The 24,774-nt window shown below is 46.9% G+C and overlaps 2 protein-coding genes across 2 annotated transcripts in view; one reads left to right on the plus strand and one right to left on the minus strand.

Annotated features, from left to right (window-relative positions):
* Nucleotides 1-24,774, minus strand: part of CACNA2D4 (calcium voltage-gated channel auxiliary subunit alpha2delta 4) — a 169,428-nt gene that overhangs the window by 59,881 nt on the left and 84,773 nt on the right. The window lies entirely within an intron of this gene.
* LRTM2 (leucine rich repeat transmembrane protein 2) lies at nucleotides 1,966-15,416 on the plus strand. The gene is made up of 4 exons (XM_006135460.4): nucleotides 1,966-2,259; nucleotides 4,139-4,307; nucleotides 8,576-9,166; nucleotides 11,200-15,416. The coding sequence occupies exons 2-4, from the start codon at nucleotides 4,241-4,243 to the stop codon at nucleotides 11,652-11,654; spliced, it is 1,113 nt and encodes a 370-aa protein (XP_006135522.1). The 5' UTR covers nucleotides 1,966-2,259; nucleotides 4,139-4,240; the 3' UTR covers nucleotides 11,655-15,416.

The following is a 24,774-nucleotide window of genomic DNA, read 5'->3' on the forward strand; positions in this document are numbered from 1 at the left end:
TGCCCACCACCCAATTGGCAGGTCAGTGGGAGCTGCAGGTGCTCAGTACTTCAGAAAATCATGCCCTTCGTTGATTAACTCCATGATAAATAGCAAGCGAAATGAATGTTTGTGAAACACATGGAGAGCCTTAGACAGAAGGTGTCCAAGAATTGCAGGAACACCACACAGAGGCAGAAGACAGGTCCGCAGAGATTCTCCTCTTTCACAATCCATGTTCTTGGAAGGTTTTGATTCAGCCCAAACACAAGGCTTTACAGTGCTAATGAACCAGTCGCTAGTGGCAGAACTGGAAGAGGGGAGGCGAGGGGAGTGGCAGCAGAAACTCCTGCTGTAGCTTTTATACACAGGGAGGCCTGACAACAGTTGCAGAAGCAATTACAGTGAAATGTTCTATAGCTTTAGGGTTCTCTAGAAACTTGGGTTCCCCAAGGGAGCTAATAAGGATGAGAAGGGGCTCCACAGGGAGCCCAAGTGGTGGACTGAATGCCTGAGTGGAGCTTCGGCTCAGTGTATTGCTGGGAATTGCAACACAAGGCCAGTGATAGATTGACTCGTTCTACGGATCTGAGCTGAAACTGAAAAATGCTGTTGCAGGGCTTGCTCTGTCAAAGGCACAAAGAAAAAGCCACTGAATGTGGAAATGGAAGAATGCATTGGACACAGTATCTTAAAGAGCACAGAGCATCTACTGGGCTCGGGATATAGTATCCTAGAGCCCACAGGAAATCCAGGATAAAAGTGACCCCAGGTCTCTGGAGTACGAGAGGTGTTGATCGCTCAATGCAAAGCAGCCTTGAGTTGGCAGATCCAGCCACTTGAGGGTTTTCCTTGTGAAGGGGAATCCCAGGTCGCTTACAGCTGCCACGGTGACTCTTCTAACTTCAGGTGCTGGGGAAATAGCTGGGGTACCTCATGGCTGCCTGACCCCTGGCTACTGGAAGAGCCCCAGGTGGTTGCTTGCTTCTTGCATGAGAGAAAGCAACATGAAGGCATATGTTGGCGGTCAGAATGCAGATATTTGTGCATGTCTGTACAAGACACAGGTGTGTATGAATGTGGGTCACATGTCACTCAGGTGTATGTGCACATACACACACACATGCATGTATGTGCTTTTGCCCATGGAAAACATATTTGCAATCATGCATAACAGTGCATGCATGTGTCTGGACACATGAACAGGACTACAGATGATTATGTGGGTGAGTGTATTTGTGGGTGGGTGGGTACACAAATGTTTTGGTCATATCTGTGTGCTCACTTGTTCATATCACAGGTCCATGGATGGGCACATGTGCACAAGCACATATATTCACAAAAGTGGCATGCAGGTATGTTTACACGCAGGCTCATGATGAATGTTTACATCACATGCTCATGCAGGGGTATGTGTGCCATATGTCTTTACATAGTCAGCTGGGCCTATAGGCACATCCATCCCTGTACATGTTTCAGGGTAGGAGAGAAAATTAAAGCCTGAACAGGTGTTAATCACTAGACATGGCAATAAATTCTAATCACAGGGAAAGGCTCATTTATACACATCTCCTCCCCCACTCCCACGTGGTGTGCTTGAGTCTGGCCAATGTATCACTGGAAGAGGAGCCTATGATGTACCAGAATTTAACACCTGAACTGGATGCAGTAGGCAAGAGCAAAGGGAACTAGAGCCAGACACACCGACTCTATCACTATCCCAGTGCTCAAATGCTGCCAACATTGCTAGGCGCCCTCACCACATACTGGGCATAGGAATGGAGCGGAATGATTACAGAGGCGATCCAGGGGGTGAAAACATTACCTACTAAACTGATGGGAGGGGGTAAGGAAGGAAGCACCCAGGAAGATTTTTATAGTTTAGAGCCCCTGATTGGAGCTGAGCCAGATAATACAGATGGGTGTTAACAAACTAACAGGCTAGGAACAGAGCTATCTGTACCATAGGCAAAGTTAGATGGGGCAGAGAGGTGGGGGAAGAGAAACAGAGTGGTACGCTTCCCCTGCTGCATAAGGGAAGGACAGGAATATTAGACAACAGGATTTAAAACTGATCAACAGTAGCTATCCTGCAGCCAGATAAGTCTCAGTGGCTGTCAGCTTAACTCTGCCATTTGTTCCTGTGGTGTAGGGAGTTAAATAGGACACAGAGAAAGCCTGTTGGCTGGGAGTTGAAGTCAAGGAGGGAGAGAGAAGAGACTGCATTTGGACAGTGCCCAGGGAGTCGGGTGGAAGCAGCTGCAGGCAAAGCCCCTCCAGGTAAGTGCTCTTGGCTTTTCACTGTTCCCACTGATAAAGCGAGACAGACTGAGGGATTTCCGAGGCTGCACAAGACAGAGCTATGGCTACAAACGGTGTGAAAGCACCTCTCTAAACCTAGCAAGCAGACATACGGAATGGGGGCAGCTATTTTTCAGCTTTTCCTTCAGCTGCAGACTGTAGGCAAGATAGTCCAGCTCCGTTGTGGGGTGGTGTGGGGAGTCTTTTTGGCATTGCTGCTGTTAATGCATCTTGTGCCTTGGCATTCTGATATGATTATCTACAACAGCCTGGCAAGATGTACCAGCCCAGGCACTAAATCTGCTCACCCTTCTTCCTGAGGCAATAATTAAAATACCTCCTGGTGTTTTGCTTGCCATTGAAAATAAATCAGTCACTGGGGGGGCATGGGCAGGTGGAATTGATGCACGTGTGTTGGGAGAAGATGCCCTGATAAGTGTATTGTGCACATCTAAAAATAAAGGCTCAGGGCATCGCCAGAGCCCTCTGCGGGGCGGAGGGGGAAGAGGGATATTCAGCATCAGTGGGAATTTGTCCTGCTAACCTCTGGTGCGAGTGTTGGGAAATATCCCCTTGCTGATACTTGAAAGAGTAGGCAAAGGAACAGAAGAGTCTGCAGAGCTTCCATCTTCCCTACCCTTCTCTGCTTGCTTTTATTCAGAGGTAAAGGAGAGAGTGGGGGGACCTGTTGTCATAGTCACTTATTGTCATGGGAGAGCTTTTAGTCTGTGTTTCTTATTAGGAGGAGCATTTTTCTTCTTCTGAGACGTAATTCCTCCCCTTCCTCCCTCCCATTCCTGGTCCTCCCTTCTGCGACGAGGCTCTTATTCTGCTCACTTGCTCTTTGGCTCTTACCTCTGCTGCAGTCTGAAATCCCCAAGCTGATGAGTTGTGTTATATACATCCTTGCTGGAGATGGCATATCCATTTTACCTCCAAAGGGAAAGGACACATCTGCAAGGATGAAAGGGAGCTTGGCAGTCACCCCTGTGCCTACACCATTCCAAATCTATGTCACAGGGGACAGATGCACAGTCAGTATCAGCATGTTAGTGGAGGGCAACCAAAATGATTAGGGGGCTGGAGCATATGACCTACGAGGAGAGGCTGAGAGAGCTGGGTCTGTTTAGTCTGCAGAAGCAAAGAGTGAGGGGGGATTTGATAGCAGCCTTCAACTTCCTGAAGGGAGGTTCCAAAGAGGATGGAGAAAGGCTGTTCTCAGTAGTGACAGATGGCAGAACAAGGAGCAATGGTCTCAAGTTGTGGTGGGAGAGGTCCAAGTTGGATATTAGGAAAAACTATTTTACTAGGAAAGTGGTGAAGCACTGGAATGGGTTACCTAGGGAAGTAGTAGAGTCTCCATCCCTAGAGATATTTAAGTCTCAGCTTGACAAAGCCCTGGCCGGGTTGATTTAGTTGGGATTGGTCCTGCCTAGGGCAGGGGGCTGGACTTGATGACCTCCTGAGGTCTCTTCCAGCTCTATGGTTCTATGTGTGTGGTGAGAAGAGAAACTGAGGATTACTGCTGGGTCACCTCAGGATTCCACAACACTAATGTTTAGTGTGGGACAACTTTTGCTAGTACATTTACCCCAGATTTTCCAGGGCAATGAAAACCTAAGCCAATCCTGATCAACTCAGCATCCAAGTGAGCAGAGCCTGATTTGAATAGAGTGTTCCACATTGAATTAACCTTCTTCCTTCCTCTCACTTTGTACCCTTCTTCTCTTAAACAGTTTGCCATCCCGCTCCCAAAGGTGAAACTTGACTGGCGAAGGAAACAGAATCCTGGAGCCTGTCCCTGTCTCCTCCAGTCCCTAGAGAACTGAGAACCATGTGCTTCTTCTTTTTCTTTTAGGATCTGACAGGTAGGGCACCCAGATCGCTCCTTCGTCCTGTGAGAACGTGTGCCAGGCTGGCAGGAGGACGGGAAGCCACGCTATAGAAAACAGTGACCATAATGCTGCCTGGGAGCCTTGGCCACTGGTGGAGGAACAAGTTTTCCATGAGGTGGCAACAGACTTGCTGTAAGTGCTGCCTGTTTGGGAAATCAGGTGCTAAGTGCGGTGCTCCTGTGTTTCAGGGGACAGGAGGGAAAATAGGTTGCCACAGGGTAAGGATAGGGGGCAGCTACATTCTGAGACAGCTGAGCTACTTCCCAGATCCCAAGGAGCTGAGTGAACAGCTAGGATGGCTGTGAGAAGCTATAATACTAAAGATGAGTTTAAGGAGGGAGGGTCTGGAACGAGTGTTTCTGATTTCCTGTTGGACTGGGTCTGGCTGGGGAGAAAGAGAGGGATGGATACTAGTGCACAGCTGCTGTCCAAGGGCCACATAGAACATCTGTCAGCTTCAGACTCTGCAAAGAGCATATATCTCCCCACCTTCTCTTTGTCAGCCCAGGTAGTACCTGTGTTGCAAGGCTGCTGGTTCTTTGGGCAGGAAAGTGCTGTAGTATGTTTTAGATCAGAGAAGTGAACAGCAATTCTGTCTTTGGGACACTGCCCCACGTAGATAAATCAAGGAAGAATATATCCCAGCTCTCATCCCAACTCTCCTTCCCATTCACAGCTAGCAAATTAATGTTTTAGCTGGTCCATCTTCCCACTGAAGGGTCCATGCAGGGGCAGCTGCTCTGTTGTCCCAGAGTGTAGAACATATGCCTCCAGGGCACTCCAAAAGCAGCAGCAGTAGGTCTTCCAAGAGGGTGGGGATCTGTACTTCAATGGGGAGTCTGGCAATTGCAGTAAAGGAAAGAGAGGGCCTTTTACAAAATGGCCGTCACTAATGAGAACCCAGGCAGTCACACAGGTTTACAGTCCCCCACCTAAAATTCCGACCTCGGGCTGCCACTGCAAGAAGGTGAAGGAATTATTTCCTTCTCTGTAGAAGGCCATCTTTGTAATCCATCCGTTCCAACTAGATTGCTACATAAATTATTTACTGTGAATGTTACCGAGCCCTGACCTAATCTGATATTCCTGGCTCAGCTTTCTGCCACCTAGCAGGGTCACTGAACACCCCACAAAGTAACTTCATCTTTCCCTAAGACGAGAGCCCATTCTACTTATACCCTGCAGTGCTGCTCTGAGCTACCCTGGCTGGAAGCAAGCGTAATGTTTTGTCTATCACCTCCTAGAGTAGGGCTGCTCACTGAGCTGAGTTTCCAGATCTCAGTCTATACCCAGAACTGATGTGCTTTTAAAGGGGAGGGAAAATGAAAGCAGACCTCTGCCTCACTGCTCATTCAGTAAAATGGACCATGCTGGTATCCAGGTTTCTAGGGGTCAACAAGGAGACTTTTCATTTTGGCAAACCCTGCATCTGTACAGAGACCTGAAGTAAATCTATTTCCTGAACACGATCACACCCAGTTGCCTGACACGTTGCTCCTGTCAGCCAGGGCCAGCTCTAATGGTGGAATCCCCGAGCAGTTCAGTCAAGGGCCAGTGGAGGGTAGGTATTTGGAGAGACAAGCGCTGAACAGAACATCACCTGTATAGCATTACCTGGATTGTCTCGCCTTTCTCTCTATACAAAGAGTCTAAGTGTTATCTCATCATCAGAGCTGCCAATCTATTATTAATACTGTACTTCTGTCAAGCATCCAGGAAAAGGCAGGGGCACTTGAGTGACTCATGTCTCTCTCTCTCTCTACCCCTCTCTAACTCTTTCAAGTCCCATTCTGAAGCAAGAGAGAGACATACTCTGAGTGGAATTAAATATCATCCAGCCAGAGAGGACTGTCACTGTGCCAATGCCCTGGACAGGATCTGCTTTCAGGGCACCTGAGAGAGCGTCTCTATGCTATTGACCCAACCTTTGCTTGACAAGAAGGCATGGCAGGCTTAGGATAAAGATCTTCCTCCCGTTTGGTCCCAGTGATCCATTATTCTTCGCAGGGAGAGGTGGGACAAATAGGGAACTGATTGTCTATGTAGGACTAGGAGATACCAATCTCACTTGATTGAGAAAAAAACTTCTGAAGGAATCATGAGATACAGCCTCAGAAACAAAAATCTGGGACATTCTACCAGCACCTTTACTGCCTCATCCTGTAGTGCTTCAAGGAGCTGCCTTGCCTATGAGCCAAATGGGGAAGCCCTTACTTCAGTTTTCACTCAGTCCACTCTTTGGCAAACTCCCACTGGAATCAATGGGAATTAGAACTCGAAAAGGACTGAATAAAACCTGAGCCGGGATCAGAGGATTTGGCCCTCTTATTGGGGAACAGGACATCATTGATATGAACCAAGTGAATATAAAATATGGATTGTAGGACAGAATGAATTCCAAAAGAAGGGGGAAAGTGTGGTAGCAGAGGAAGTTCAGAACTGCTTCAATCCCAGCTTCTCCAAAATATCTGCTTCTACCAGTTACCTCTCCCAAGATGCACTTTCTAGGTGCTCCAAGGGGCTAAGAAACAATACATTCTGGAAGTCAGTCCTTACAAAATATTAGTAAATCAGAGAGGGAAGAGAATCTAGTTTCCAAGCCATGTAAGACAATCCCTGGTGGAACTACAAGGACACTGTCTACTTTAATACTGACAGCAGAATGAATCTAAAACAGGGATATTCAATTATATTGTGTCAAGGTCCAAATTGTTTGGTCAAGGTACAGTCAAGGTCCAGGCTTCAGAGAAAGTAACAATATTGATGATAATAAGTAAATAAAAAGATTTCAGGGTTTGTTCAAAAGCATGTGGTGATCTGACTTTGACCTGTGATCCACCTATTGGCTACCCCTGATCTAAAGCCCCCACATGACTTTGACTTTGCCGAAGAGAAGAGAGGACTGAGTATGAAATAGGGATAAAATTGCTTAAGTATCGGTCAAATGTTTTACTTGCAGCCCATGAAAATATTGTGGGAGGTGGACTGACTTCCTGCTCTGAAGATGTGCAACCCCCACACTTCACCAGTATGAGGCGGGAAGCTTGCTATCATGTTGCTGGTGCAGTGTGGTCACAGGGATGAAGTGGTAATTTTGAGACCACTAGTTTTCTGCAGGGGTTGAAGTACTACAGCCCCTGCACATCCACAAGATCCACACCAATGACTGAAATGTTTGCCCGTCCAGGCTGATTTGACCAGCAATACAGATGGCAGATGCCACTGATGAATAACTTGTTCACGATTAGGCCCCTAGAGATACATACATAATTCAATGACGTCTTTCCTTCTCTCACCTGGCCCGAGCATGTTTAAATCTCACCTATGAGATTCCACAATCCAGAACTCAGATTCCCACACCCTTCTCAACACTCTCATCTTCATAGCTAATCCTGAATTTTTTATGAGTTCTTCCTTGGCAATAAGTGGTTTGGGGAGGAGCGTGAAGTTTGCCAGACCCTTAGCAAAGACAGATGAGTCTCTGTTTGCAGGTTTCAGAAATCATTTTGACAGCACTGCCAAATGCAGACCATTCAGTGAGTTAGACTGTAGCACATGTTTACAACCTACTGACCACTAGACTCAGTTAATTAACACTGGGGCCTGACATTTTGTGTGGCCCCAAACTGCAAAATATGGATCTGGAGCTGAACTAACTCAAGGTAAGGGGTTGTTTCAATCCAGGGTTTAAGTCTCATCCATCTGAGAGAGAATGGCCACCTACAAAATGTGGATCCATAATCGGACTCTCTCAAACCTAGATTTCTTGGGCCTTACCAAACCCTAACAACGGCTATCTGGTCATGAAATTCAGCACCATATCCCAGCTTTCCTAGAGTTTGTGGAGCAGGGCTCAGCTATGGGGGCTGGGGCTGCATCTAACTTTAGCCAAGACACATCTTATTCTGAGGGAATTGGGACAATTAGAAAAAATGTTAATGCGTGTATTTCTGAGCAATGCGATTTAAAAAAAAAAAACAACCAAAACCAAAACTCTAGTTTGAGAGAGTCTTTCTTCAGTTCAGGCCATATCTCCCATAGTGCTCTGCTTCATTCTCATCCAACTCTGGGGAGTGTTCTCACATTAGGCAGCAAAGCCCTCTGGGACATACTGACCTTTCTGGTACAATTGAAGGGATGCTTACTCACCAGCCCTGCTAGTTCCTTAAAAAAAATAACCTCGCTGGAGAAAAACAGAGAGCAAGCTCATGCTGCTAAGGACCTAGATAGCAGTGTTAGGGTACATCTGGGAGAGAGCTCATTTGATTGCAGGGAGTAGCAGTGAAGAATTCCATTGTGATCATATTGTAGCCTTAACACTATTCAAAATGGATGAAAAGGCTTAATGAGGTTAACCACTATTCTAACACACTTTCTCCTCTCTGCTTCTCACCTACTAGTGCTTGCCTGTTGGCTCTCTCTGTGTGCAGCAGACTCTCTCTTCACTTGCCCTTCTTCCTGCCAGTGTAACAGCGGCAGCCTGGAAGTGGACTGTAGCGGCTTGGGCCTCTCGTCCATCCCCTCAGACATTCCTACAAACACCAGAATCTTCCTCTTCCTCAACAACAAGCTAAGCACCTTGCCAGGACCAGTCTTTTCCAATCTCTCTGCCCTTCAGAGGCTGGACCTTTCCAACAACTTCTTGGACCAGCTGCCTCAGAACATCTTCAGTGACCTAGGGAATCTCACTGAACTACAGCTGAGGAACAACAGTATCAGGACCCTGGACAAGGACCTTCTGCAGCACATGGCCCTTCTGCGCCAGCTGGACCTATCCATCAACGGCCTCGCTCAGATACCCTCAGGAATCTTTGATGACCTCCCAGCTCTTCGTTTGCTTTCCCTCAGGTCTAATCGCCTACACAGTCTAGACAGGGTGACCTTTGAACCATTAGTCAGCCTGCAGCAGCTCCAAGTTGGAGATAACCCCTGGGAATGTGACTGCAACCTGAGAGAATTCAAACACTGGATGGAATGGTTCTCTTATCGAGGTAGGTGCCATGAGGAGGGGGGTCTAGTCACAGGGTTACAGATTGACTGCTAAGCTTTCCAGTGAAGGAGCGAGGGAGACAGAAAAGACAGACAGCTAAGAAAAATGAATCAAGCTGACCTAAATTCTAGATCTTGGCCAATTAGAAGAGGGCCAGTACTAATGCTATGCAATGCTACAGTGTGGCAATGTACAGTTACTATTGAGGCGGTGTTTGCATTCTAAAATCCTCTTTTCAGAGGCTATTTCTCATCCTTGCTCCCAGATCGAAAGGTGGAATTTTTTTTGGAGGGGGGAGAACTTATTTAAAAAGCTAGAAAAATTTAGAGAGATGAGTTTAGAAAAGATGCTTGTCATGCTTAGAAATACTTCTCCAGATCAATTCCTTATGCTGGGATACCTAAAACCAAGACCATTTGTACAGCTTAAGGTTTGCCTTCAGGAAAGCAAATATCAGAAATGTTGAGGTTTGAAGGATTTTGGTTTATAAATCATAAGGTTTCTCAACTGAAACCATAAAAATGTCACTAGTCAGGCCCCAAAACACATGACTGGCTTAAAAATATTTTTTTTTCAAAATACTACATGTATTAGACCTTTTGATTTGCCTTTTCATTTTAGAAAAATATAGAGTTCACATTTTAAAGCTTTTCTCTGCTACATTAGGGGCTAACAGCTGAGATTCTCTCAGAATGACATAATTCCAGAAGCTGGGACTTAAGAGAAACACCACATATTCTGACAACACCAAAACTTGACTCTGCTTGCTTGGAAGCCTCTACTGAGAGCAGGAGTAGCTTCAACTTATCAGAAAGGCAGCAGCCATGATACTTGTACTGATCTCAAATAACCATGCTGGGAAGCGATGACATGACTGTGCAATCACAAAGCTATTATTTGGCATGTGCATTAATTAACGTGAGCACATTCAAAGAGGCACACTGGTATCTCTTTTTCTTTTAGATTTTTTTTTCTTAATTTGATTCTCATACTACACAATGAGAGAAGCAGACAGAGAGCATTCTGTGTTCTCTTTCAAAGGAAATTTCACAGTGAAGCACCTGAATCCGCATAGACTGCTAACAATACAGCGGAAAGTGTTGGCTAGTGACAACATGGGACTGGGAGTTTTAACCCCCAAGATTCTAATTTCATTTTTGACAGTGACTTGCAGTTTCACCTGGGCAAGTTACTTTATTTTTGGGGGCCTCATATCTCCCTATGTAAAAAGAGGATAACCACACTTACCCTCATCTTTTTAAGGCTTTGTGAGGATGAGTTGATTCATGTGTTTAAAGCATTTTGACATCCTTAGAAGGAAGCTCTAAAGCATAATTAAATACTTGCTATACATATATATTGTCACTACTACAGCCCTGCCACTAAAGGGAGGTGGAAGGACATCACAACCAGTGGCAGTTGCAGAAGCTATTCTGCCAGCAGTGTGCTGTGGCAGACAGATCATGTCTCCAAGGTTAGTGGATGAGCAAATGTGGGAGCAGACACAGATGCATCATTTTAAAAGGTGCAGTGTCTGCTCCCCCATCACTGTCTGTGTACCCTCTACCAATGGGGAAGTGAATGCGGATATGGCCGTGACTCTGTCCCATAACCTTTAATACATGTAGTGCAGCTGGCAATGCTATGATTCCACCCTTTTTTCTCACTTTGTAATTGGGAACATAAGGTTTTGGATTCTGGTTGTCTTTTCGAGTATGGAAGGGTTCTCTGTGTCCTCACTCACACTCCCCTGAGCACTCATACAAGAGAGACCAGATTATAGCCCCTTTGGAATAACAAGTCTCAGTTATATTATAGTCATGTAGAGATCCAGACCTTTGTATTTCCTACTTCTGTGGGCCAGATCCTCAGCTAATGTAAATGGAGATAGTCTCAGCTGGTGCAAATCAGTGTAACTCCATATATTGAAATGCTGAATCACAATATTATTCTGGCATAGCACAGGGCACTGAAACAGGCCCTGCTTGACACCCAGCTGTGAATCACTCAATTTTTTTCCCTCTGTTGGGACAGGAGGGAAGATTGACCAGTTGGCGTGTACGCTGCCTAAGGAGCTGAAGGGGAAGGACATGCGAATGGTCCCCATGGAGATGTTCAACTACTGTTCCCAGCTGGAGGATGAGAATGGCTCTGTGGTGCTGGACAATTCTGGCCCACCATGTACTAAAGGAAGCCCAACTCCTTCAAAATCCAAATCAGGTCCAGAACCAGAAGTGGAGCCAAGCGTGGGGTGCCCTCAGAAACAGAAATACCGGCCTGTTAGTGTGCGCAGAGCCATTGGCACAGTGATCATTGCTGGAGTGGTGTGTGGCATCGTGTGTATCATGATGGTGGTGGCAGCAGCTTATGGCTGTATCTACGCGTCCCTTATGGCCAAGTACCACCGAGAACTGAAGAAGAGGCAGCCACTAATGGGTGACACAGAGGGTGAACACGAAGAACAAAAGCAAATCTCCTCTGTGGCATGAAACTCTTCTTGGAAGTCAAGGGCAGAAGTGAGCAGGATACCTAAGAGCCGTGAGGCCTGGGTCCTCCCACAATCCATCTCCCCAGACAGATGGACAGACTGTGCTGTCACTCCACTCATCCAATTAGTGCAACATGCTTCTGGGCTTAGGACATCTGGCTCTAAATTTTGAATCCGGCCCTTTGGCTCCTCCTCATCCTCACACCCTCCCAAGTGAATAAACTATAGTCAGACCTCAAGCGCTTGCCATGCCTCATTCTTACACACAGCCCTCCCTCCCCTCTTGGATATGCACAGTAAAGGCAGCCAGCACTTTCCAGGAGCCTCTGGTCCCTTGACACCCTCCTCTCAGCTTCAGTCCCCAGTTCCTTCTTCATCCCACACAGCACTGGAGAGCCGTCCGCAATCACAAAGAGCAGCCACCTATGCTGAAGAAGCTCCTTGTATAATGAGCAAGACACTAGAGCAAGTGTCTAAGTCTCACTGGTGGAGTCATTGGTGTTGCAGGACAGCAAGCTACTCCCCATCTCCTGTACAGTGAAGGAAAACCTGGTCAAGAGAATACTGGGAGAGACAAAAGGGCCTAGATGGTCACAAAAGGGAGAAAAGGGAGCTTCCCCTTCTCACTTTGAACTCTGGATAGACACATCTAACCTAAGATCTGTGCATATACCGACTTCAGTTACTCATCCTGACAAACACTTATCCATACCTTCAAGGCCCACACATTTATTGCCCGTATGTACATGTGAATAGCTATGCACAGTCACATGGATCTCCCCAAAGCACACAAGGCAATCCTTCACATGTGCATACAATTGTAGCCTCACACATACATTTACTCACTTACATACTGACGCAAACATTCCTACTTGTGGAACACCTAAGGGTGTGCTAGGCACCTCCCAGTACTGACAACTACCCCTGAGGGGCTTACGAAGATATTTCAGGGATGGTGCAAAGACACGGGGGTGGGGGAGGAGAAACAACATCCTTAAGTTGCCAGTGTTACTCAGTGAAGGCTTGTGCACAGCATGGAAAGGCAAAATGAGGCTCTGTATTCATGCTATGGTTTTATAAGATAAACAGAATAGGTGCCTAAAGAGAAGACTCAGTCTGCATGTGTCCTAAAGACATTGTGGCTGAAGCGGTTACTCAGGAGGGATTGAAAAGAAGAGCTCGCTGACCAGCTTGCATTCCATGTGTAGGGGCAGTGTGGCAAACAGCCTGGAGGCGGTTGTGGGAGAAGCAGCTAAATAAGATGACAGTTGGCATCGTTGGCAGAGTGGTGTGGGTGTGTGGTAGGAAGGCAATGCGATAAGTAGAGAGGGACAGAGCTATTTACGTGGGGCCTTGAAGGTGAGAACAGAAAGCTGGAACTTGATGCAATAGAGAAGAGGGAGCTAATACAGGGATTCAAAGAGGTAGGTGCCATGGTCATCACATCAGTATATATACACACTCCACTGAGACAATCGCAATCACTCACACACACCTCCTACCTCATACAAATATAAGACTACACACACGCACACACTGACTAACATGCAAACAAACACATGTATGTGCTCACTGCCATACACACACATGCATGCACATGCACATACACAGTGCACGCACTGCATTTGTCACCCAGGCTAACTTTTCCCAGGACTGATTTTGAAACCCGCTGAGCCTTCATATTATTCTCATCAATTCTGAAACTGACAACAGCAACAAAAAAACCAACGCAAGGACTCATTTTGTATTATTGGAAGTGGGATAAAGTGCTGTCTCCAGGGGAGAGTGCACATTGCCATGACAACCTGTTCTAACCCATCACAGTGGGTATTCCCGGGACAGGAAGAGGACACCAGAGGTCGTGTAGCCGCAATGTTTGTGGCTGGTGTGATCCTCGCCACCCTGAAATGATCTGGCACCCAGCCCAGATTTGCAGAGTATTTCTCTGCTAAATCAGGTTTAGAGCCCAACAGTCCCTGCAGCGGGGCACAGCTAGGTCATATCAACGCTGTCCCTGTCCTATAGTATCCTGATGCCTTCAGATGATCTTCAGCCCTTCTCTTTAGCTGCTGCTGGATTCCAGTGGAAACACCACACATTCCCTCTCAACCCCTTCATTGTCAGTCTGGCTGTCATATCAGCAAACACTACCAATTACTCTGACAGCTGTAGACACAAAATCCTCCAGCTGATCCAGAGCCACCAGATCCAAAGAGCTGGGATAAGCCCGGACTATTTCCCATTTGTCAAGTGATAGCAGGGACAGAGGAGAACGTTCTGCATGAAGAGAAAGAGAGGCTGCAGCGCAGGAGGGAGTGGGAGAGAGACATTCCATAAACATGCTCTGCATGTGAGAAGGTGAGGGGAAATGCCATGAGTGGAGAACGGACTTTCCCTTTCAATCCACTGATTACGCTTCAGCTGTAGCCTGCTCTGAGGGGCAGAACCGGTGCCCTAAAGACTCCTCCTGCCAGTGTGCATGTTGCTGCTGCTCCATATTCCCAGCAAGCTAGGAGTCAGCTCTGCCTGCTGGATCCAGACTCCTCACCCCCAGGGACTCCTCACCAGACCACTCTGGACTCTGCAATCATACTTGAAATGGGACTTGAGTCAGAGCTGCATCTTTAGCTATCTCTATTTTACTTGTAACAAATAACGATGAAACAAGTGGACAAAGAAAAGGGGTGTGCGTGAGTGTGTGTGTTAGGAGTGGAATAAGGGTTGAGGGAGAGAAGAAAAATCCCCACCTGCTCCCCACACCGCGCCCAACAAAGTTTCCTTTGTTGCTGATAACATTTTCTGTTAAGTTGTGGGTTTGATTGTGGCCTTGTACTTCATTTCCTCTTGTTTCTCCATGGTATGGAAAAGGGTCTGGCAAAAAGCAGGCTGGGTTCACCTTGGCCCTGCTACAGGGACTCCCTAGTTTAGGAACCCACACAAGAATGGAGGAGGAAGGTGAGGGGAGAAAACAGAAGGTTGCTGTGAAAAGTGAGGGGTGTACACTGCTTGGTCCCAATGAACTGCAAATACCTGGGAGGACAATGGGCTGCGGAAATGCAAGGGTGGTGACCGTTTCCATGCTGAACAGTGCATCACGGCTAACCGGGAAGGGCCCTACATACACTCCAGCTTGGGAACAGGCTTTTTAACTGTGACCAGGTACGTCTGCAAAACTTGCTCTTCTTGGCAGCTAGGAAGTGGCCTTCTTCATTGCTGCCAGGCACATCTGGGGAACACGGCCCTCCGGTGTAGCTAGAAAACAGGCTCTCTCAATGGAGGAGTGCATGTCTGGCTCTCAGCTTGGCACCGCCGTGCTAGTGTGCTCAGGAAAAGGCCTCATCTGGTGTACATCTGGGAACTGGCTTCTCCTCCACAGCTAGTCACAGCTAGGAGATGGGCTTCCCTTTGGAAATGGTGATAAACATGCCCCTCCTGTGCAGGCAAGCATGGTAGTGCAGATCAGTCAATTCCCCAGTGCATGTGGGTAGACTCTAACTGTGCTCCCCATCAGCAAGCAGGCGCACCCAGGAACACCCATTGCCTGTGGAGAACAGACGGCCTGGGCAATTTATTTTCTTCTGTTAAAGTCTGAGGGCGAGTGATATGGTTTTCTAAAATGGTTGAACTAAGGTTTCTTTGGCACAAGACAGAAGATTTTTAAAGGTATATTATATTTCTGGCTTGTTGTTACAGAAGACTAATAAAGAATGTATTTTCCTATGCACCACACTGTTTCAATGAGATCTCTAGCATCAACACTCCTGCCAGCCCCCATCCAAGCAGACACTGCAGAGATACAACCAAAGAGAGAGCAACAGGCCATTGAAGTTACTTGTGCACAGACACACACCCACACAGCTGCAGGCACAGTGCCAGGACAGGGACAACAAGGATAAGATGTTGTGGCTATCAGCTCATTATCTAAAACCAGAAAGGGCCAAATTAAGCCCTTGTGTAATTCCACTGAAGTTCCACTGAAGCTGACGGAGTTGCAATAGGGTTGAATTTGGCACATTCAATAAAACATACAGTGACAAATAATAATCTGTGGGCTCCTAGAGCTTCACATGTGTCACTAAGATGAATGTGATTTTTACTTTGAAAGGAATGGAAATAGATCTCACATCCTCCTGCATGTCAGCTGCATAGATCTCTGCTACTTAAACAAAAGGAGATTCTTCATTAGCTGTTTGCTGTATGGGATCTAACACATGAAGGCTGCATCTAAACTATGAGCCTCTTCCGCAAGAGGAAATGCAAATGCAGCGGTCATTTGCATAGGTCGCGTGCTCATTTGCATTTCCTCCTTGGAAATTTCTTTTCTGTTGTGCAAGAGGTTTTTGCGCAAAAGGGTTTTTTTTTAGGAAGAACGGCTCTTGAGCAAAAGGAGCCGTCTATACAGCTGTTTTTTGCACAAAAACCTCTTGCACAAAAGGGATGTGAGGAGGAAATGCAAATGAGAGCGTGACCTATGCAAATGAGCGCTTCTTTTGCATTTCCTCTTGCAGAGGAGACTCCACACACCCCCACATACCCACACTTCATTACAGGCCCTTCCAGTTCAAAGAGGCACATCAAGTGTCAGGAATGTCATGGAAATTCAAATCTCATTGCAAACATTAGGGTACCAAACTCATGGAAACCTATGGATTTCACAGTTGTCTTAACCACAGTCGCTGTGGGCATGCTGATTCTGGTGGTGAAAGTGGGAGATAGAACCAGAAGCTCCTGATCTGAAAGAACTGGTCAAAAGCAACCCTGCAGCCCCAAACACACAAACATTGGAGCTAAAGGAGAACCTCCAGCAGCATTTAACAAATCTGTGATACATCCCTTAACAATTCTGATTTCTTCCAATGCAGGGCAAGGGTACACTCGCCCTTTCCAGTTCATTACAATACCATTCTAGAACTGAGAAAATAATTCGCAGCCAATCATCTGAGGAATGTAGGCTTTTCTTTAAAAAAAAAAGAAGTTTGCAACTTTCATTTCCCCCAAACTGACTATCCTTCAAAACTGCCAAATAATTTCTGTGGATAACTCTTGATCTGAATATTGCTCATGGGCAGCTCACTCTAAGTGTTCACCTTGTGAGTGGGGTTGATTAGTTCTGATCAGAAGTATAGCTCACAATCTGTTTCTATCCTTTGCTTACGGTGCATAATTCTAGTGTTTAGAACTGAGCATCTGGTGACCAACATCTGGGAAGAAAAGGTTACTCGCCTCGTGCCATAATTGGAGTTCTTCAAGATGTGTGTCCCTATGAAGGCTCCACTTCAGGTGTACTCACACCCCTTGTGCCTTTAATCAGAGATTTTTGGTAGTAGTACCTGTTTGCCAGCATATGAGTTCTATGCTTTCTAGTGCCCCACTCTGAGGCTATACAGGGCTGTGCAGGTGAACTGCCCTCAGTTCCTTCTCTACCACAAAATCTTGAGGGGAAATGCTAAAGCTGAGGGAAAGAGGGTGAGTAGCGGAGCACTGTAAGAGACACATATATGGAAGAACTCTGATTACTGTATAAGAGACGTAACCTCATCTCCTTCTTTGAGTAGCAACCCTGTGTGTGCTCCACTTCAGGTGATTGCTAAGCAGGACCCCCAGCTGGAGGAAGGACTTTGGAGTCAAGTCCAAGATGAAGATAACACAGTATTTCCAACAGCAGCAGCTGACCCAGAAGACTGGACTACGTTTGGAGAAGATATGTATGGGAGACCAAGTAGAAGCCTTACAAATATGCAGAATAGGGACATTCTTGAGTAAGTCACAGATGTAGGTAGAGGTCTTGAGCTAAAACTCCAGAAGGATGCTGTATGTCTGAAGATTTATAGTATAATATGATACAGTCAGAGGTCCTCCTGGAAAGTCATTGGGTGGAAATTGCCAAACTTTTGGTTCTCTCTCCAAAGGCCACAATCAGCCTGGGTGATTTCCTAAATGACTTAGCTCTGTCTAAATCAATGTTTCTCAAAATGGTCCATGCAACCACTCTGAGGAACCTGCTAACTAGCCGCTCTGGTGTGTTTATTTACCGGCTCCACAGCCATGGAGCCTCGCGGTTCCCATTGGCTCCAGTTTGCTATTTTCAGCCAAGGGGAACTGTGGCAAGTGGCAGCCCAGCCCACACTGCTTCCAGTGGCTCCACTTGGCTGCAAATGGCGAACAGGAGCCAAGGAGAGCGGTGAGGCTCCATGGCTGCAGAGCTGGTAAATAAACACACCAGAGCGGCCAGTTAGCTGGTTTCTCAGAGTGGTTTTGCGGACTACTTTGAGAAACACTGGTTTAAATAAAAGGTTAACACTCTCTGAATACCCAAAGTGTATAAAGAACCTTATCTCTGGACTGATGAAGTTTGGGGGAAAATGGAAGGTGGATAACCTGATTAATGTGAAACTCAGACAACACCTTGGGCAGAAATTTAGGGTATGGAAGTAATCAAACATTGTCCTTGAAAAGTCTATAAATAGAGGCTCTTTTGGTATAAAAGCCCCTATTTTTCCCATCTTTGAGCCACAAAAGAATTGTCTTCTGAGATAAATTGAGGAAAGATTGAACCTGGGGTTGAAAAGGGAGAGCTCATAATGCATCTAGGTATGAAATTAAAATCCCAGCTAGGTAGGGAATTCTTAACATAAGAAAAAAGCTTCCCCAAGTCCACTCAGAAACTGTGGAATGGGTGAAGACTTGAGAATCCCCCAATCACTAAATGAAAGACTATTATTGCTGCCAAGTAAACCTCGCAGAACCCAGAGGTAACATTATTTTTTTAGCTTTAGGAAGTAATCAAGGTTGATTGAGAGAGGAGAATGAAAAAGAGGAACACCTTTCTGGACAACTCACAGGCTGAATCTTCTTAACTTGAGTTAGTAAGTCTCTCTCATGGACTCTCTCTCCTGTTCAACAATATCAGTTGAACCTTTTTAGAGCACGGCAGCTCCAACAAGGAGCCAAGCTTTAAGGTGAATTATCTTCAGGCTGAGATGAAGACTATGGCCAGTGTCCTGGGAAAGATAAAGAGGAACGGGATGGGAGCCTACTTGCCTGACAAACCACTAGGTGAATAAGGTAAGGATATCAGGTCTGTCTGGGCCTTGTTGGGACTATTAATATAATTCCATCTTTGTCATATCTTATCTTGTTGATCACCTTTAGAATCAGGGGTGTTGGTGAAAAAAGAACATAGAAGGTGTCTTGTCTGTGGAATGATGAAGGTGTCTCCCAAAGAACACCCTACCAATGCTTTAACAAAAAGTATTTGTGTTACCTCTTGGTCACTGTGGAAAGGAACTCTATTTCTGGAACTCCCCACATTGGAAAAATTTGACTGAAAAGTTGAGGATTCAACTCCCATTTGTAATTCTGGAGGAAATGTCTGCCGAGATTGTCTGCTAGACTGTTCTGTATCCTGGGAGGTAAACTTCTGAAATAAGGATGGAATTGACTATTCACCAGTTCAGAACTTTACTGATTTAGCACAAGGAGAAGGGGACCTGGCTCCTTATATCAGATGATATAGAACATACAAACTCCATTGTCTGTGAGAATCTTTATGGACTTGTTCCTGATTACAGGCAGCAAATAGATGCAGGCATTCCTAACTGCCTTCAGTTTGAGGTCACTGATGGTAGTCATGTCTCTTGGATAGACCATTTGCCCTGGACAGCGAGGGTTCCCAAATGCACCTCCAACCCACCAGAGATGCAACTGTGGTGAAAGGAGGAGGTTGAACAAAGGTGTAAGCTGCCATGTGCTTGGATAATTGAAGAGAGCTTTTTATTGTTGTCCGTGGACTGACTGGCTTGCATCTTTGAGATGATGCATCTTTGCACAAGAATCTGTTGGGATATGAGAGGGGTAGATAAGCTCTAACTGATATAGCTCCCAAGTAGATTCCTATGAACACTCTTCTTTGTACTGTGATAAAAATGGATTTTGATGTTGAGCTGCACTCCCGGCTCACAGAATAGGGATATCATTTGTCCCTAAAGGAATTCTACATCACTGCACAATGCAGAATTTTGTAGAAATTACTGTGCATGCAGAATTTCCTCCCCTGCTACCACAGAAATGGCCTGTAGAGATATTGGTAGCCACGAGGGGCCACTGGACCTGGCTGAGCTCAGCTCACACATAAATGACAAGGCTGGGGGGAGAGGGTGGGAACTGGAGAGTTCCCACCAGTTACAGTTCCCAGCATGCCCCGAAGGAAGAAGGCGGTGGCAGCAGGAGACCCTGAACAAGCCTGGGATCTACTATTAGGCTATTTCTTCCTCTGGATTCCTGGGTCTGGGACAGTAGCACGTGTAAATGACTGGCTGGGAGGTGCAGCTGAGTGCCGAGGGGTAGGGGATATGAATGTCTGGGCTGGGGCAGGGAGCTGTGGCTGGGCTCTGTGGGGGAAGGAGTAGGAGGGTCTTGGCTGTGGGAAGTCTGCTGCTTGCCTTTGGGGGGTAGAATATGTGAGTGTCTGGGCTGGCAGGGCATGCGGCTGGCAGCTAGAGTGGAGGAGGCAGAGAGACAGAAACTGGGTTGTCATAGGGGTTTAATTAACTCTCTACTCCAGGGGGAATTTTTGTGTGTCTGCATTGTTACAGACATACTTGCCAACAGGTATTTTGAAATACCAAAATAATTGAAACTGGTGTGATTATATAGTGTTATTTTGACAAATAAAATTTGCAGAATTTTGCAGAAGTTTAAAATACAGTGTACAGAATTTTAAATTTTTGGTTCAGAATTCCCTCTGCAGTAATCGTTGCCTCTAGGGGGGATGTCAGTGTGTAGTTGACTACACGATTAACTGATAAGCCTGGGCTTACTGGTTAATCCTGTATCAGAGGCAGCAAGAGATGGGGAGAAGCCGGGAGTTGGTGCCTATGAGGAGCTGGCTTTTCAGCAAGCTCCCCATAAGCACCAGATCCTGCGGAGCCACCTACCCCTCTCTCCTGTGCTGCTGCCTCTCTATTAGAGACAGCACCATGGGTGGGGTAGGCTGGAGCTGATATGCGTGGGGAGCTGGCTTTTAAGCTGGGTCTCCCCACATGCTGGCTCCACAGAGCCGCTTGCTCCCTCCCACAGAGGAGTCTGCTGGAGAGTGCTGGGGAGAGTCGGCTTAAAAGCCAGCTCCCCACGAGCACTGGCTCTGCCTGTCCCCCTCATCCCGCTCTGCTGTCTTTATCAGAGGCAGCAGCGAGGGGCTGGGGGTGGGGCAGGGAGGCTGCTGTGGTACTGAAGAGAATGCCTTGGTGGACACCAAGATCATATGAAAGGCATGGTTGTTTTTTCATACTGTGGCTGACTTAGACAAAGATGGTATCAAAGAAGTTTGGATTCTGTTCTTTTAGAAATGGAATGCTTTGATCACGCAATGCCCTGCTTGTGTGACAGCAAAGGCCTTGGACCCAAGGCATGCTCACTGCCCTTTTTCACTGCTAAGCCAAAAGCCCCACGCACAGGAGCTGTATAGAAATTTGTCTGTGTCTATACGACGATCCTCATCTTCAAGAGGAAATGCATATGGAGCACTCTCATTTGCATCTCCTCCTCGGATCCCTTTTGTGCAAGAGCCGTTCTTCCTCAAAAAATGAGGAAAAATTTCTCTTGCGCAAAAGGGTTTTTTTGCGCAAAAAGGAGATGTCTACATGGCGCTTTTTTGCGCATAAACCTCTTGCACAAAAGGGATCTGAGGAGGAAATGCAAATGAGAGCACTCCATATGCAAATGACCGCTCCATTTGCATTTCCTCTTGCGGAAGAGGATCGTAGTATAGATGCAGCCAAAATGTCTGGAACTCAGCCATAGTCAGGATAGGATGTAAGACCTTCACAGCAATTTGGCTCTGGAGAGACTGAGGTCTTTTTGAGGTGGATTCTTTCTGTGGAAATTGACTCAGTGTTCTGTTGAGTCTTCTCTGTGGATTTACCCCAAGTGAAGATGCCAAAGTTGACAGGGAAGTGTGTTCAGTCAGTCACCAATGTCTGAGGGAGAGGGGGATCTGCTCTGGATCTGGGGCCAGTTGGAGGGTCACTGAGAGTCTCACTTATAGTTCTCGATTTTTCTTGCCTGTCCCTTAAAAGCTGCACAGATGGAACAATTGTGTAGGGTACGAGGCTCTCCCAAGCAGCAGAAGGAATGCCTGATGCTGACCAGAGAGGCCTCCCGGCAAGAGACACATTGCTTAAAACCTGGAGAGCCTGGCATACCCCAGGACAACAGTATGTAGGCGTGGAAGGTTTCCCCTCCTCAAAGGGGAAAAGGATTAGAAGAATGTCCCCCTAAATTCTTAAATAAGAATTAAATAAAATAACTAAAGAAAAAACAATAAACTAAAGAAGGGTAACTAGGCTAAGAGACTTCAAAAGTCAACCACTGAGTCAGGCTGAAACAGCTGAGAAGGAACTGGAGGTGGTTCACCCACACAGCACTTGGTAGCCTCAGAGAGCGGCACCAAGAAGCGCAGGGCTCATGTGCAGGCTAGACAGGAACTGCTAAAAAAAATCTCCAGTTAAAGCAATGTGAGCGCACTGTAAGTCAGGGATGGGGAACCTTTTTCAGGTTGGGGGCCACACACAAACGAGACACAAGCCCCCACAGCCTACGGGGGCCCAGCCTAGAAGATTTTTTGTGCTCTGGTTCCCTGGTGGGCAGCAGAGTGGCTGGAGTGCCAGCATGGGTTTCCCAGTACGGGGTGGGGGGGGGGAGGGCTGAGCTTCAGGGGCCGGATACAGGCAAGCCAGGGCCCTCATCTGGGCCCCAGGCCTGAGACTTCCCACCCTTGCTTGGTTGGAGGAATTCAGGGGCGACTGGCCATGTGATCCCCCGCAGCCTGGGCAAAGGCCGGGACAACCCCCTTCCACCCAGGCCCCACCTCTCCCTGCCCTTGCTCCACCTTTTCCCCCAACTGAGGTGCCCTGGGAGATTAGCAGGGCCGATGCTGGCAAGCACCCCCCGCACTCAGCAGCAGCAGTGGAGGTGGGGGAAGGTGACTCTACTGCTTTGCTCCCCCAGCCACCGCATTGCTCCGCTTCCCAACAGGAAGTGTGGAGTGGCCCTGCCCCCTCCTCCAGAGCAGCATGGCCAAGAGAGCAAAGCAGTCGGGCCATCTTGCTTCACTGTTCCCACTGCTGCCAGTGAGTGTGTGGGGGGAAACCCTGCTGTGGGTGCCAATCCCTTCCCCCCCCCCGCCAGCTGCTGGCTGGCCTCCCCACCAGTGGTGTTTGGGGGCATGTGACACCCTCATACCTCCCACATGTAGACCCTGCAGGGAGCCCAGGCGGCTCCTCCCAGACCACCCACAGAATTCTTGGCCCACTCCCCCCCGATTTATTTAGGGTTATACAGTACAAATTACAGGCTATGAATTACTGTTTACTATCCCAACCTGCCCATGACTTTTACTGAAAGTACCCATGACTAAAATATAGCCTCAAGCATACGATGTCACCTTTCTCCCCTTTGTGAGTTTTCCAGACAGTTGGTAGCTTCCTGGGATGGAGAAAAAATAATTTCCACAGGCCTGGTAGGCTGAACACATAAGCAGGAAGCAATGAAGAACGGGCAGAGTCTTGGCTCCACCCTTACTGTAGTTGGGCTGGTGCCAGTTATTGGTCTGGCGCAGTGTACTTTACCAGCATGATGGTGGTGCATGACTGGGAGGGTCAAAAGCAGCCTCGCAGCTGCTCATGGGGCAACATGCTGCCCTATGCTCAGGCAAACCAGAATTTAGCCCATTACATTTGTTTTTTCCCCTTAACATACCTGGGAACAAAGCTTGTTCACTACAACGTTTGCAGAAAGTGAACACATAAAGGGTACAAACAGTGACACATTCCAGTTTTGATCTGAGTAACTATTCATGGAAGAAGCACTGAGATCTTTACTCAGTTGAATAAAGCTCTCGGGAAATACCCAGCGTAACAATAATGCTTTACATTTCTACAGCGCTTCCCTTCTGATGCACTCTGGGGCTTTTATGAACTTTAATGAATCTAGTCTCATATGCCAGGTAAATATGCATAATTACTGCTTAAAAGTTGGCAAACTGAGGCACGGAAAGGCTAGTAAAAAGTCACAGAGGGGGTTATGGACAGAGCTGGGAACAGAACACAGGGAGCCAGGGTCTGAGCTCACTGACACCTACTATCACACTAATATAAAGCTATTGACTTCAGCAGTGTTACTCTTCATTTACAGCAGTGTTAATGAGAGAAAAATCAAGGCCTTGTTCTCCTGACTCCCTCTCCGGTACTTGAGCCACAAGCTTGTTCTCCGTCTTCAAATGGTCTCTCTCACTTCTGCCCTCAACACTATATTTTCACTCTTCTCCCTGCCTGTCTAGTATCTGCTGGTTCAAATCTCTCACTGGTCTGAGTGCTTTTGATTTTTCACTTTGCCCTGTCCCACTCCTTCTTATTTTCTTTTCTTAGTAACTGCTCACCCCCTTTCTGTGACCCTCTCTCTGACCAGCTGCTCTCAAATTCTCTCTTCTCTGATCTCCTCGACTGTCTCTTTTCAACTGCTGCACAATATTCCAGCCCCCACATCTCATCTGCCTTTTAAAGATTTCTCATAATCAGGGGCTTCTTTTTTCGCAATTCTTTTCCTTTACAAAATCCAGGTCACTTGAGAGAGAAGATTCAGATGTAGTGGGATCTAACCTAGGGTCCTTATCACTCTTAACTGCGGCCCTCAGCTGTGTCAAGAAAGAAAGTGTATTTGATTATGAATGGAAATGTTTGAATCAGCCATGCAGAGAGGTAATACTGGGCGCTGCCTCCTATTGTGTCCCCCACAACCATGGCACAATTTTGATGTCAGCTGGGGGTGCTTTGAGTAGCTTGCAGTTCCTTCCCTGCTGCTCTCTCTGCCCCCAACAGGCTCCCTGTGCCTTCCCCTTATGGGTAAAATGGTGAGTTGGAGAGGTGAGAGTAATTTCTGCTCCTTTTGCACTGCCTTATTCCTTGTCCTTTTAAAAATAATATATATCTGGCTCTCAAGATTAAAAGTTTGGACACCATCCTTTTAGGGCAATGCTCAGATTCACAGGGGTTCATGAGTAAAAACAGATGATTGGGCTCTGTGTGTGTGTGAGTGAGAGAAAGCGAGTGCGAGTGATCCGGTGT

This window comes from Pelodiscus sinensis, chromosome 1 (genome assembly GCF_049634645.1).
Source record: "Pelodiscus sinensis isolate JC-2024 chromosome 1, ASM4963464v1, whole genome shotgun sequence".
NCBI lineage: Eukaryota > Metazoa > Chordata > Testudines > Trionychidae > Pelodiscus > Pelodiscus sinensis.